Consider the following 13,846-nt stretch of genomic DNA (forward strand, 5'->3'; position numbering starts at 1 on the left):
TACACTGGCAGAATTTAATGATTAGCTGAAGTAATCTATTATTTAGATATCTATAGATGTTTTGTTTGAAAATTTTAGTTAAATTGTATGCAGCAGTGAGAACTAATCAAATATTATTTTTTGCAGCACATTGATGTTATTTTATACCATTTGAGGAAGAGAGGAAAGTATGGTCCTGAAAATAGAACACGGTTTACAATCACTGACTGTATGTTCAAGACTATAATAGAATAAATTTATGAGAGGTACAGTAATGCCCCTGCCAATAGGAAGCTTGGTGTTGTCAAACCCTAGGACGCCATATCAGAATACATATTGGGGTACCGATTACTTGCATATATTGTATGGGACAAAGTTGATTTTTTGATTAATCCCATAAATATTGTTGAGAAATTTTATTGGTTGTTGGCTGTGTTTGATATTACCGATAGGGTTTTATATGTTTATGATTGTATGGTCTCTTCACGTAATCACAAACTTGTTGAATCTGCTGTCGACAAGTTTGCTATTATGATCCCCCTCTACTTGTCACGCACCTGCTTCTATGGCAAGCGTCCAGACATCAACTACAAGAACACAAAGACATACATTGAAAAAGGTGTTACTGACCCTCTCGACATTCAGTGGTTGGTCGGTGAGATATCCCAGCAAAAAGGAGGAACACTGTATGTGTTGCTTTTCCTTCAATTTAACCAATTGTATTTTAGATCGAATGCTAAATATTTTTCACTATTATTTATTGTAGTGACTGTGGTGTATACGTGGCGGCATTTGCAGTATGTTAGCATTGGACAGCTCTGGATTCAAAGGAAGACCTTTCTGATATTGATCAACACCGTAGACGTTATGGAGCGCTCCTTTGGGATTATGCTAGTAAAAAGCAAGAGCTTGGTACAATTAGTGAAAGTGAAGTGACCGGTAGATTAGCAAGGAGAAAAGGTGCATCGGCTGTGAGGGAGAGAACACGAGTCCGGAACAAAAGGAAATAGTTGCCCTTTTCAGTAGAAAAATTGTAGTGAAAGTGATTAGCTGTAGCTGGATTATATTAAAGTTGTAGGAAAATTATTTATTAAGAATAATTCATTTACAATTTATTTGTAGCAGATTTGTACTACAATTATTTTACCTTTTGTTTTGTTATTTTGTCCAGAATTCTACTACTTACAATAGAAAACATTTATGGCATGTTTTTTTGTTGAAAGTTGTTAGTGCTTGATCTCGATATTGGTACTATATAATTTCTTTACAGCATAACTATAATTATGTCTACAACTACTATACAAAAATACAGAATCTATTCAATTTTAGCAATGTTGTTAGAAAAAACTTAAAACTAATAAATAAACCTAGTTTTTAAACAAAACAACTACTAACCAATTGCATTAAGAGTTGAAATCTATTTACCAAACATTCATTATAGGAGACAATCTTCATTCAAATTAGCAACACAATTACACCACAACTATAATTCTTCAGAACAGAACAAAAACAACTGAATATGTCTTAAAGGACATATTATTATCAATAGTACTCAGTAAAAAAAATATTTATACTATATCAATTCTTATTTTTCTTTTGGGAGCATTCCTACAAGATCTTTTGTTATTCTCCTTCTTGTCCGCAGTTGCCACATGAAACCTTGTACTTCTTTGCATTTATTTCATCATATAGTTTGTATCTTTATTTTTGGGGTCTCTCTGGTTGCCTTTTCGCAGTAGGTGGTATTGCAACTTATTCTGCTATATATTGTGGCATATTCCATTTGCTTTCATCAGGAAATGGGTCTACTGGTATTTCATAAGTCTGCAGAAGGCTCTCCCTCGTGTAATAAAGAGAACAATAGTTTTTATAAGACTCGTTCCTATGCCTCAAAGCCGCCAAAGCATGTGGACAAGGAAGTTCATCAAGCTGGAATTGTCCACACCTACATCTCTTGTTTTGAAGGCAAACAATGAAGCGCTTCACACCATCTATCACAGTATCTATGTAATCTGTTGAAGCCCTCACATATAATTTTATTACAAACATACAACAAGTTATCAGATACAGATAAAAGACATAATAACTATAATTATACAATAACATATCTACAATTATCAATATATATTTAGTTTGATGAAATAAATGATCTGATGTTATTGGCCAAAACTTACTCTCATTTTTTGCGATAATGTCCTGTTGTCCTCTAACTCTTTGTTGTATTTTTTCCCAAGGTATGTGAACGTACCCTTTCCATTCAATAACTTTTCATTAGTCCAACGTTCAAGAAGAGTCCTCATGTACTCTAATAGTTCAACTACGGGCAGCTCTCTTGCATCTTTGGTAACTGCATTCAAGGACTCTGCAATCTTTGATGTCATCGTCCATGTTCTGTTTACCGTAGCATGTACCCGAGACCATCTGTGATAGCCAATATCGTATAAGTATACTTTAACACGTGTGTCGATCTCTTCAATTTTTGACATTCTTTCATTAAATCATCAAGCGTGTATGATCGTGCCGTGGCAAAGTACAATTCGCTTAAATTTAGATGACCTTTCTTGAACTTTAACCTTATATTTGTCCAAATATGCCACATGCAAGCATTATGTAGCATGTCGGTATAAACAATAGATATTGCATTCAATATACTCTCATTCCGGTCCGAAATAACACACATATTTAGTTTTTCACCATATGCATGTTTGAATTGCTCAAACAACAACCTCCATGATACGTCATTTTCTGAATCAACAACGGCGTATGCTAGTGGTAATATGTTACCTATCACATAGGTAACAAAAAGAAATTCAATTTCAGTAATAAAACTTGAAAATATAAAAATACAGTCTCAGAAATAACTTTATTACAATATTTTTACAATTAATCTACATTACTTGATGCATCCATTGTACTAGTTGTTAGCATGATTTCTCTATATGCCGACTTCAAGAAGGTGCCATCGACTATTACAACTGGCCTACAAAGCTCCCAACCCTTGATGAGCGTACTAAGAGCAACAAATTCATACAATAAACAGTTATTTTTAGTCTTTTGCAATTTCACAACCGACCCCGGATAGGTCTTCTCCAGAATATACAAATAACTCAGCAAGCGACTATAGGAATCAGCAGGATGACCACTCAAAAATTTCAAAGCCTTTTCCTTTGCTCTCCAAGCTTGCATGTATGTTAAGTTTACACCATATTCTGAAACATGTCAGTTTATATGTCTTTTGGTGTGTATATTTTCTTAGGATCCGCATATTTCCATGCTGCCAACTACCATGGCAGTAGCTTTGCATTGTATATATGTGTTGTCCATCAAAGAGCATGTGTGCAAGCTATTGAATTTTCGAACCTTGAACAATGTTGATTCATTTATGCTGGTGGACTTGAAGTGCCACGTACAATTGTCCCCAATACATACAAGTCAGTAACTATAGAATAAAAATAATTAAAAAATATTATGCAAATTGTAGGTACATAATACGAGGCTTTTTATGCACAACAAATTATTTTAAATAATTTATATATAATTTATATATATAAAAACTACAGCTTATACACAATATGAATTTGACAAATAAAATATTTCTACCTTCTTGCACTAGACGTTTTTACCCTAAATTGAAACTTATTCATTACAGAATGATGCTTCAATGCACTGACAATTATTTGCTTGTCTTGGTAAACTTGACCTACTTCAATTATATTTGACGTATGTTCTATTATGATGATACTTTCATATTCCACAATTATTGGAATGTTGGCATATCAATCAATTTCATTGTTCCTGATACTTCTCCAATTGTATTACAATTACTTGACAATTGTACCACGTTAGTATTATGATAATCAGAAATACTTGCACTCAATTAAAAGTATAGTAATTCAGACCTCTGTACATTCAAGTGTTCAGTATTTGACAGAATACTTGTAGATACTTTGTTCTATGATCACATTTTTACTTTTTCAAAACCTTAAGTACTGTGTAACAGTTATACTTCAATTATATTTAGAGACATAACAGTTGAATTATATTTGTTACGTAGTATAGTTGTAGATAATTTGTAGTAAAATTGTAGAACACTTGAAATTGAAAAACATCAGCATTCGAAAAACAGAGCAACCTGCAATTGTGCTCGCATTCGACATACTACATTCCAAATCGAAATCATGTACTGTTATACACAACGGATACATTCCTAAGTTTTTGTTTTTCTTTTTAGTCTCCATATACACTTGAACTCCCATATCGTTCTGAATTTTCATTGGAGGACAACGTTCGTTGAGAGTATATTTGATTTCGATGATTTTTGCAGAGGTATCAATCATTAGATGTTCTGCAATTGCGGAATTCAATTGACTATAATTTAAATTTTTATTGACTACAATTTCGTCAATATCAAAATCTTTGTATCTCCCAATGCTATCACACCGACCATTGAGCTTAAGCATAATCGCTAATTTTGACAGTATCCCGCGAAATTCAATTCAATTGTAGCTAATTATTTGCAATTGTTTTCTTCAGAAGCTTTTTTTTTTTTTTGAGTTTGTTGACTTGTTTATGGAAAATCAGAGGAAATCTGCGTAATAGAAGGATTCTACAGATATTTTGCCTTGATTATGGTGCGATAATAACTAAAGACAATCTGCATAATAGAAGGATTCTACAGATATGTTTGCCTTGATTATGGTGCGATGGTTGCGTCTAAAATTTCTAACTGAAATATAAGCTATCCCAAAATTGCGCATCTAAATAAGGAAGTCTATCGCATAAAGGAGTCTAGTTTAAACAAATGTATATTTTTTTTAGCTAAAACATATTTAGGTCAGATAAATTCCAAAACTGAGACAGTTTTGGTAATAAGGTTTGAAATAGTGTATAGGAACGAAAAAATCCCTAATCCAATTATATTATCCCAATAAATTTATTTGGACTAATGTTTCTTTAATTTAAAATATAGTCCAAATCAATTTATGAATTTAATTCCACAAATTTTACATGCCTACAAAGATATTATGTACATACGAGAATACAAAGTTTGAGTCTTACGAATCCTTCTTTCTTCTTTTTTCGTTTTTTATTTTTGATAGGTAACAAGTTTATTAAATAATAAAATACCATGAAGCTGGTGCAAGGAAACATAGTTACAAATTGTGCAGGTACCATGCCATCTACATCATGCAGGGAGCAATGGCGGATTTACAGTGTAAACCTATGTGTTCATGGAACTCAATAATTTGTGCTCAGACATTATATATGTATTAAAATATATATTAAATATTATTATAAATATTATGTGGATCTAATTATTATTGTATATTTAACTTGAGGTCATTCGTAAGACTCATAAATTTCACCTCCTAAATCCGCAAGTAAAAAAACCATATTGCAACAAAAAGCTATCAGAGAAAGAGATCTCTAAACTCAAGGCTAAATATATTTCTATTTTTACCTTAAAAAGTTTTGCAGTTTCTTTAATCCCAAATTATCCACCAAATAGCTTGTAGGATAGTATTCCATAAAGTTGGTGAAAATAGCACAGCTAGCCAGTTTTTGGATTAGTAATTAAAAAATAGTCAGCACTTGTAAAATCATTAAAAAATAACCATTATTTTGCTGAAACACGGAAAGTTCCAGCATAATATGCGGGATTATGGACCTTCTGCGTATAAACTTCCAGCATATTATGTTGAAACTCCAACACACAAAAAATTCCAGCATAATATGTTGGATTATGGAGCTCCTGCATATAAACTCATATTATGTTGGAATTCCAGCACATTATGAAATTTCAGCACATTATGCTGGAAGCTCATATGTTAAAAATTTGAATCCAGCATATTATGCTAGAATATTTTCGAATTTTTAAAGGTGTTTTTGTTTAGATTTTATCTTTACATGAAAAAGTTGTTAAATTTTGATTATTTTGAAAAGTTTAACTATTTTGTAATTAACAGTTATAATTTTGACTATTTTTAATTTTTTTTCCCCATAAAGTTGATATTAGTTAGAATGAAAAAGCAAAACGGAATTGCAAAAAATCGTGTGGACCCTTTATCTTTGAATCATGTGTCTCACCCGTCACTATGCAATAGTGCCAACTAATGCCACTATAAATTTTGCAATTTTGATATGGCTTTTTTCTTATTGTAGACCTTATCTTTCCAGTTGGTGCCCACCCCACCCAGATGCTGATGCACACTATAGGTTGAGAGATAATCATATGGAAAATTTCGACAAAAACTCTATATATGCTTGTAAATATTTTCAAAAAATAATCAGATATTAGCATAAGTCTCGTACCAATCTTTATGAACAGTGATAAGTTTATATTTAATGTCATGGTGCCCCAAGATCAGGGGCGGATGTGGTGTTCTATTGACGGGTTCAACTGGGCCCATAACTTTTGATGCAAAGTAAAAATTTGTATGTAAAAATTTATTAAAATTACAAAAATAGTAAATATGAACTCATAACTTTAAAAATATAATAAGTTCAATACTAAAAACCTTAAAAATTAAACTCATAAAGTTTAAATCATTGGTCCTCCTCTTGTCGAATACTGGCCCGTCTCTGCCCACCAGCAACAAAAGAATAAACGTGTATCTTATATTCTACTATTCTAGCATAACTAAAACGTTTTACCAATATTGTATTTATTTGGTTTGTTCTTTAATTGTTAATTAATCAGCGTTAGGAGTATATAAAGCTACCCTGAAGCTCTCTAAAATATCCTTTTTGAGTCACATTCCATCTATGTTTGTCGTTCTTGCTTTATTTTATGGCTGCGGTTGGATATGGTTTTGTTTAGTTTAATTGCTTTTTGGGAAAGCATGTTTATTTAGTTCGAATAACTAGTTATTAGCTGTATATATGTTTATATGTTGGTGGTGGAAAGAATAGACATCCAATCAAGTTTTTGGTCAATGGTTAAGAGTGCTATAACCACAAGCTTTATGTGTTTATTTCTTATGGGAAGTGAGGTAGTCTATATTTATTTATACATCCTTCATAAAATTGGATAATTCTTATAATCGCATTAAAGGTAGCATTTCTATCCTTATTAATAATTTGATAATTCTATCCGTTAGCATGAACTCACAATACTTCATGTACCGGATTGCTCTTTTTATGGATCGAATGTTCCATGGCATCGGTCTATAAACGGAAAAAAGAAAAGGCTAATCTTAACTTTGAGATGACGTAAAGGAAAGTAGTTGCTATATATATACACACATAATTGAAATTGTGTCAAAAAATATCTTCAAATAATCCTTGGACGAGATTACTTTTGAATGTCTGATCATCTTAAAATATTTTCCTAACATAAAATAAAGAAACCAATTCAGCTCTTTTTCCGTTCGAACAAATACTAAAGCACCATCCATTATTTTCATCCGCCACTTCAAAACAAATTTATACTCAACCATACTCCAGTAATATATTATTTACGATATGAGGGAATCGTATACTGATAATAATATATAAGTTAAAAGACTTAATTAACTACTTATAATTTTAATTTTAACATTATTCAGGTACAAACTGATACAAACCATAAATTCAAATTTTGCCAATCGAGCCTGCCATTCAAATCGATATCCCAGTCCCAGAGAAGAGACGAGCACCTGCATATATAACCTAGAAAAAATGTGAAACCAGTAAAACGGACACAATTGTGAAGAAAACCTCAATGTAAATTTCAAGATGGAGATATTTAGGGGTAAATAGGAACAAGAAAGGGCTGGTCCAAAGAACCATAGTTTAATACATGTCACTTTTCTTACTTATGAAGACTTTTTTATTTTTTTTAATTAAAGTTTTTGGAGAAGAGAGATTGCATAAAAAAAAGTACGTAAAACAACTTAAAATCATCCAAGAGATAATATAAAGAAATTATTTCACTTGTCAAAATGTTCTTTAATATTTATATATTTTTTTGCCGACACTTGCTAACTGAAAAATATTTAAGAAAAAGTCCTCTAAAGGAGAAGTCTATTTTTTCTAGGCTCCATCAATTTTAACCATTGACATTCTATCTTTTGCATAAAATACAAATTGAGATGGGATTTTTTTTTGGGGGGAGGGGGGAGGGTTGAACACTTCTTTTCATGTTTTGACGACAAAGTAGACCTACCAAAAAGAATTAAAATCCAAGCAACGTGTCCTTTTCTTTTCTTCCTTTTCCAGTAACCGAAAGATGGAAACTGTGAAATTTAATGGTTAAAAGGGGTGTCATTATCATTTTAACACTGTTAAATAAGAGTGGAATTGATGTAATTCACGCAGTAGTGATTAAAGATTCAGAAAGATGAAGGAAGAAGAGAAGGAAAGAAGAAGGAGATGAGAAAGTCGTTTGAGAGAACAAAGATAAGCAAAAGAAAAAGATTATTTCGTTACTAAAATGTATTGAAAATATAGCTCACTGTTGCCTTTATACACATTTCATTAACAGTGTATTTAGGCTTCTTAACTAACTCCTAACAATAAGCTTAACTAACTCTCTAACAGTAATTAACGACTCTCTAACAGCTTCAAGGTACAATAACAGTTATACCCTTTACATTATTTAATACTCCCCTCAAGTTAGGTGGTGAAAAAATATTGAACACACCTAGCTTGGATTTTAGATACTCATGTTGAACTCTGGTTAGTCCCTTTGTAAGAATGTCTGCAGGTTGATCAGTTGTTGAGATGTACTTTGTAGTAATAAGTCCTTGTTGAATTCTTTCTCTCATAAAATGACAATCAATTTCAATGTGTTTGGTCCTTTCATGATATACTGGATTTGCAGCTATTTGTATAACTGCTTTGCTGTAACTATAAATATCAATAGGCAACTTAATTTGAGTATCAACTTCTTTTAACAGTCCATAGAGCCAAATTAGCTCACCTACTGTTGTTGCTAAGCTTCTATATTCAGCTTCTGCAGAATTTCGAGAAACAGTAATCTGTTTCTTTGACTTCCAAGATACCAACGAGTTACCTAACTTGATTAAGAAGCATGTGATAGATTTTCTGGTCAAAGGGCATGCAGCCCAATCTGCATCACATAATGCAGTGATTGTATTAATCTGAGTACTAGATAGTAAGATTCCTTGACTTGGCTGATTCTTAACGTACTTGACAATTCTCAAGGCAACTTCCATATGTGATTTTTTGGGCTGTTGAAGAAATTGACTAAGTGTTTGAACTCCAAAAGCTATGCCAGGTCTAGTTACATTCAGATATAAGAGTTTTCCTATCATTCTCTGATAGGAAGTTTGATCAACCTAAGGATCAATGTCTTCCGAGTCTTCTGTTTGTCCAACATAGTCATCATACTATTTTGAGGTTAGTTTGACATTATTGTCAATAGGGGTTACTGCTGATTTTGCTGCAGCAAGTCCAACCTCTGAAATTAGCTCCAAAGCATATTTCCTTTGATGCATAATAATTCCTTTATGTGATCTAGCAAACTCAATACCTAGGAAATATTTTAATTCCCCAGGTCTTTCATTTTGAAAGCATTCTGCAGTGATATTTTTGTTTCCTCAATAAGTTGTAGATTGTCTCCTGTGATTAGAAAATTATCTACATATACTAAAATTATAGTGATTCCTTTAGCAATCTTCTTAATGAATAGTGAATAATCAAATTGACTTTGTTTGAAGTTGAATTTCAGTAGAGCCTTACATAGTTTTGTATTCCACTGTCTAGGAGTTTGTTTAAGCCCATATAAGAATTTAATGAGCCTGCATACCTTATTCTCCCCCTGGCTTCTAAATCCCTGAGGTATCTCCATATAGATTTCATCAAATAAGTCACCTTGAAAGAAAGCATTATACACATCCATTTGGTGTATATGCCATTTATTTGAGGCTGCAACACTTAAGATAGTTCTCACTGTAACCATTTTCACCACTAGTGAGAATGTTTCTTAGTAATCAATCTCTTCTTTTTGACTATATCCTTTAGCTAGTAGTCTAACTTTAAACCTCTCAATATCACCTGAAGCTTTGCATTTGATTTTGTAAATCCACTTGCAGCCAATAGGTTTCTTACCTTCTGGTAGTGTTACAATATCCCATGTATGATTGTTCTCAAAGGCTTTTATCTCTTCATTCATAACTTCTATCCATTTGGGATCTAGGATAGCTTCAAAGTAATTAGTAGGTTCAACAATTGAGGAAGTTGCAGCTACATATGCTTGATATTTAGGAGATAGTTTGTCATAACTTATATATTGATCAAGTGCATAGAGCACATTTTGATGAATATTTAAAGATACAAAATCTTTCATCCATACAGGAGGATGCTTACCTCTGGAGGACTTTCTAAGCTCAAGTTGTTGTTGATTCTGAGCTTCTGTAGATGTCTGAGAAGGCTCAGGTTGCTGCTGATTTTGAGCTTCTGTAGTTATTTAAGTAAGCTCTTCATGAACAATATGGTCATTTAGTTCAGTGTACATGTAGTCTGTTGGTATGTCTGAATAATTTTCTTCTCTTATGTCTTAATTTGCATTGGATTCTGATCTTTCAATTCTGTCTAGCTAACTATTGCTTGTGGTAATTTCTAATCTTATTTCAAAAGATGTTTCATTGTTGTCAAACAATACTCTTGTTTTTTATGTATTATCCACAAACACATGCTTTGAAATACATTCTTTATTGGCAAATGAAAATATATCCTCTCTAAAAGTGACATATCTGCTAACAAAGAAAGATTGATTAGAGAGATCATATAAGATATAGCTTTTTTGGACTTCTGAATAGCCCATATGGATAGATAGTTTTGCTCTAGGCATTAACTTGTCATGCTCCTGAATGATATTTGCAAAACTTAGGCAACCTAACACTCTAATGTGTTTTATATAAGGTTTTCTTTTATGTAGCTTCTCAAATAGAGACATATTTCAAATAACTGAACTAGGCATTCTATTTATCAGATACACTGCAACCAATATACAATATCCCCAGAACTTGATAGGTATTTGAGCTTGGAATCTGATAGCTCTTATAACTTCCAGTATATATTTGTGCTTCCTCTCAGCAACTCCATTTTGCTGAGGGGTATGAGCATAGGTTCTTTGATGTATAACACCCAAGGTTCTGAATAGATTTTCACATACAGAGTTTACAAACTCTGTTCCATTATCTGTTCTGATGATTTTTATTATCTTCTCAAATTGAGTTTTTGACATAGTTAAAGAAGTGCTGAAGTGATACACACATCAGACTTTTGCTTTAGCAGGAGTACCCATGTCATTCTTGAAAAATCATCCACAATAGTCAAGAAGTATCTATTTCCATCCAAAGTAGGTATTTATATGCCCCCTACAAATCTACATATATTAGATCAAAACAACTTCTACTCTAAATCCTACTTATAGAAAAAGGTTGTCTAGTTTGTTTGGCACAAGGACAAACTGTGCACTTATTTATTCTACTCTTGATAGTTTCTAAATCTAATTGAATCAACTTTTTTAAAACTTGTGCATATACATGACCACATCTTCTATGCCACAATACTACATCTGATTTTTCAGCTTCAATTGTCTCATTACTTTTTGCAGTCAGTGCCTCCATTTTCTCCTTTTCTCTTGTATCAGTATATAGTAGGTAAAGTTCACCATCTTCTTTATTAATCCCCTTCACCTTCCCAGTGAAGAACTCCTGAAACACACAAAAATCAGGGAAGAATGTAGTTGAGCACTGCAATTCTTTGGTTAGTTTAGAGACTGACAATAGATTATATTTAAATTGAGGAACATAAAACACATTTGTTATCATGTTGCTTTCTAATATTGAACTGGACCATGTATGAGTGAGTACTATAATGTCACAATTTGGTAACAGAATTTTCTTTGGATTTTCTATTTCAGCAACTGTTTCTTTCTTTAACAAGTTGATATCAAAAATCATGTGATTTGTAGCCCCTGTATCCATAATCCATTATTTAATGCAATTAGCAACTAGTAAAGTTGTGTCAATACCTGCCACATTAGCTACTGAGGTAGCGTTATTTGGCACAGTGTTTTTGTTCAGCAATTGAAGAATCTACTCATATTGACTCTTTGTAAGTGCATAATTTATCAGCTGACTCATAGTACTCTCAGTGGTTAAGTTGTTAGAACTACTTCCAGTAGTCTATTCACTCATATTAGTATTCTTTCCATAGTTAAATATAGGCCCTTGTTGGTGATCTTGAGCAGCTGAACTATACACTGAATTACCATTTTATATTAGAAGGTTGACATTATAGGCTACATTTATACTTGTACTACCATTTTCTCTTCTTTTGTTCTTGAACTCTGCAGGGTATCCAACTATCTTGTAACAGTTTTCTTTGCTATGTCCCATCATCTTGCAGAATTCACAATATACATTATAATTTCTTCTAAACCTTTGATTTTGATTCTGATTTCCTCCCGTCTTAGAGTACATCAAAACTTCCCATTTGACTTGTTGGATTAGCTCTCATGATCCTGTGGTAGCAATAACAGATTTTTGTCCTTCATCACTTACAATTAAGGCATATGCCTGATTAACAGTAGGAGTGGGACTTCTCATTAGAATCTGACTCCTAGCTTGAGAAAATGAATCATTTAATCCCATCAAGAACTGATACAACTTTAATTTCTGCAAGTAACTCACAAACTCCCATGATTTTGGACAGTCACACCAGGTGCTGGCACCAAGGCTTCAAATTCTTCCCACAGATCTTTCAGTTTTGAAAAGTACACAGACACTGAAGTTGTACCTTGTGATAGAGTAGTCATTTCCTTAGGTAGATTGAAAGTTCTTGTGTCATCCACTTTGTTAAAATTTTCTGCTAGATCTTCCCAGATCACTTGTGCACTAGATGCATACATGATTCCTCCAAGAAGACCTTTTACCATATAATTCATGATCCAAGAAAGCATAATCGTATTCACTCTTTCCCAATGGTTCCACATAATTTATGGAAATCTTTCTTTCTTGCACGTGCCATCAACCATACCAAGCTTGTTTCTCCCTAACAAGACAACTCGCATAGACCTAAATCAGATAGAGTAGTTTTCAATCTCAGTCAATTGAAATGATATGATTTGAATTCTACTCACATCTGATGAAAACAGAAATAGGGGATGATTATAATCAATCCCAATAGCTTAATTCACTTGATTCCCGGTAGATTGAGTTACATGTTCAGTAGTGAACTGAGTTCTTGGATTTTGACCCAACGAATCATCAGTTATCGCCATTTTCTTGCTAATTCAAGACTTGAACAGATTTGATACTAATTTTAGTAGAGAAAGAACAAAGATAGGAACTAGTAGTTAGAATCAATATACAAGCTATGAATTTTAGCTTGAAAGCTCTAATACCATGATGTAATTCACATAGTAATGATTAACGATTCAGAAAGACGAAGGAAGAAAAGAAGGGAAGAAGAACGAGATGAGGCAGTCATTTGAGAGAACAGAGATAAGCCAATGAAAAAGATTATTTCATTACTAAAAAGAGTATTGAAAATACATCTCACTGTTGCTTTTATACACATTCCATTAACAGTGTATTTAGACTTCTTAACTAACTCCTAACAATAAACTTTAACTAACTCTCTAACAGTAATTAACAACTCTCTAACAGTTTCAATGTACAATGACAGTTATACCTGTCACGACCCCAAAATTCAAAAGGGTCGTGATGGCGCCGGACACCACTGTCAGGCAAGCCAACCATAATCAATTAACTTAATTACCCATTTTAGTATTTTTAAAATAAAAATTTCTTCAATGAAATAGTAAAGATAAAACTCATAGAGTAAATGATAAATATTTTTAGGATCTAAATTTCTAAATAACTCACAACCATTCCCAAAATTCGGTATCACA

At 32.6% G+C, this 13,846-nt stretch overlaps 2 protein-coding genes and 1 long non-coding RNA gene across 4 annotated transcripts; all 3 read right to left on the reverse strand.

Moving 5' to 3' along the window:
• Positions 1–1,731: 1,731 nt before the first annotated feature.
• On the reverse strand, positions 1,732–3,165 carry LOC104106757 (uncharacterized). Its single transcript, XM_009615377.2, has 4 exons — positions 2,877–3,165; positions 2,706–2,763; positions 2,228–2,400; positions 1,732–1,991 (listed from the first exon to the last, which is right to left on the reverse strand). The coding sequence occupies exons 1-4, from the start codon at positions 3,163–3,165 to the stop codon at positions 1,732–1,734; spliced, it is 780 nt and encodes a 259-aa protein (XP_009613672.2).
• A 4,069-nt stretch (positions 3,166–7,234) lies between these two features.
• LOC117279331 (uncharacterized) lies at positions 7,235–8,372 on the reverse strand. 2 transcript variants are annotated; one of them, XR_004509743.2, is made up of 2 exons: positions 8,126–8,372; positions 7,235–7,616 (listed from the first exon to the last, which is right to left on the reverse strand). It is a non-coding gene; the product is annotated as an uncharacterized lncRNA (long non-coding RNA). The 2 variants fall into 2 exon arrangements; XR_011411128.1 differs by having other exon boundaries at positions 7,235–7,629.
• Positions 8,373–12,446: 4,074 nt separating this feature from the next.
• On the reverse strand, positions 12,447–12,868 carry LOC138898447 (uncharacterized). The gene is made up of 2 exons (XM_070184514.1): positions 12,652–12,868; positions 12,447–12,556 (listed from the first exon to the last, which is right to left on the reverse strand). The coding sequence occupies exons 1-2, from the start codon at positions 12,866–12,868 to the stop codon at positions 12,447–12,449; spliced, it is 327 nt and encodes a 108-aa protein (XP_070040615.1).
• Between the last annotated feature and the right edge of the window lie 978 nt (positions 12,869–13,846).

Source organism: Nicotiana tomentosiformis, chromosome 9 (genome assembly GCF_000390325.3).
Source record: "Nicotiana tomentosiformis chromosome 9, ASM39032v3, whole genome shotgun sequence".
NCBI classification, from domain to species: Eukaryota; Viridiplantae; Streptophyta; class Magnoliopsida; order Solanales; family Solanaceae; genus Nicotiana; species Nicotiana tomentosiformis.

Coding starts and splice junctions, on each gene's coding strand:
- LOC138898447 (XM_070184514.1), bottom strand. CDS start 12,868: ATGGTAAAAGGTCTTCTTGGAGGAATCATGTATGCATCTAGTGCACAA. Junction 12,557..12,651: donor AGCCTTGGTGCCAGCACCTG/GTGTGACTGTCC, acceptor CATTTTCTCAAG/CTAGGAGTCAGATTCTAATG.
- LOC104106757 (XM_009615377.2), bottom strand. CDS start 3,165: ATGCAAGCTTGGAGAGCAAAGGAAAAGGCTTTGAAATTTTTGAGTGGT. Junction 2,401..2,705: donor GAAAATGACGTATCATGGAG/GTTGTTGTTTGA, acceptor TGGCTATCACAG/ATGGTCTCGGGTACATGCTA. Junction 1,992..2,227: donor AAAGTTATTGAATGGAAAGG/GTACGTTCACAT, acceptor GGGCTTCAACAG/ATTACATAGATACTGTGATA.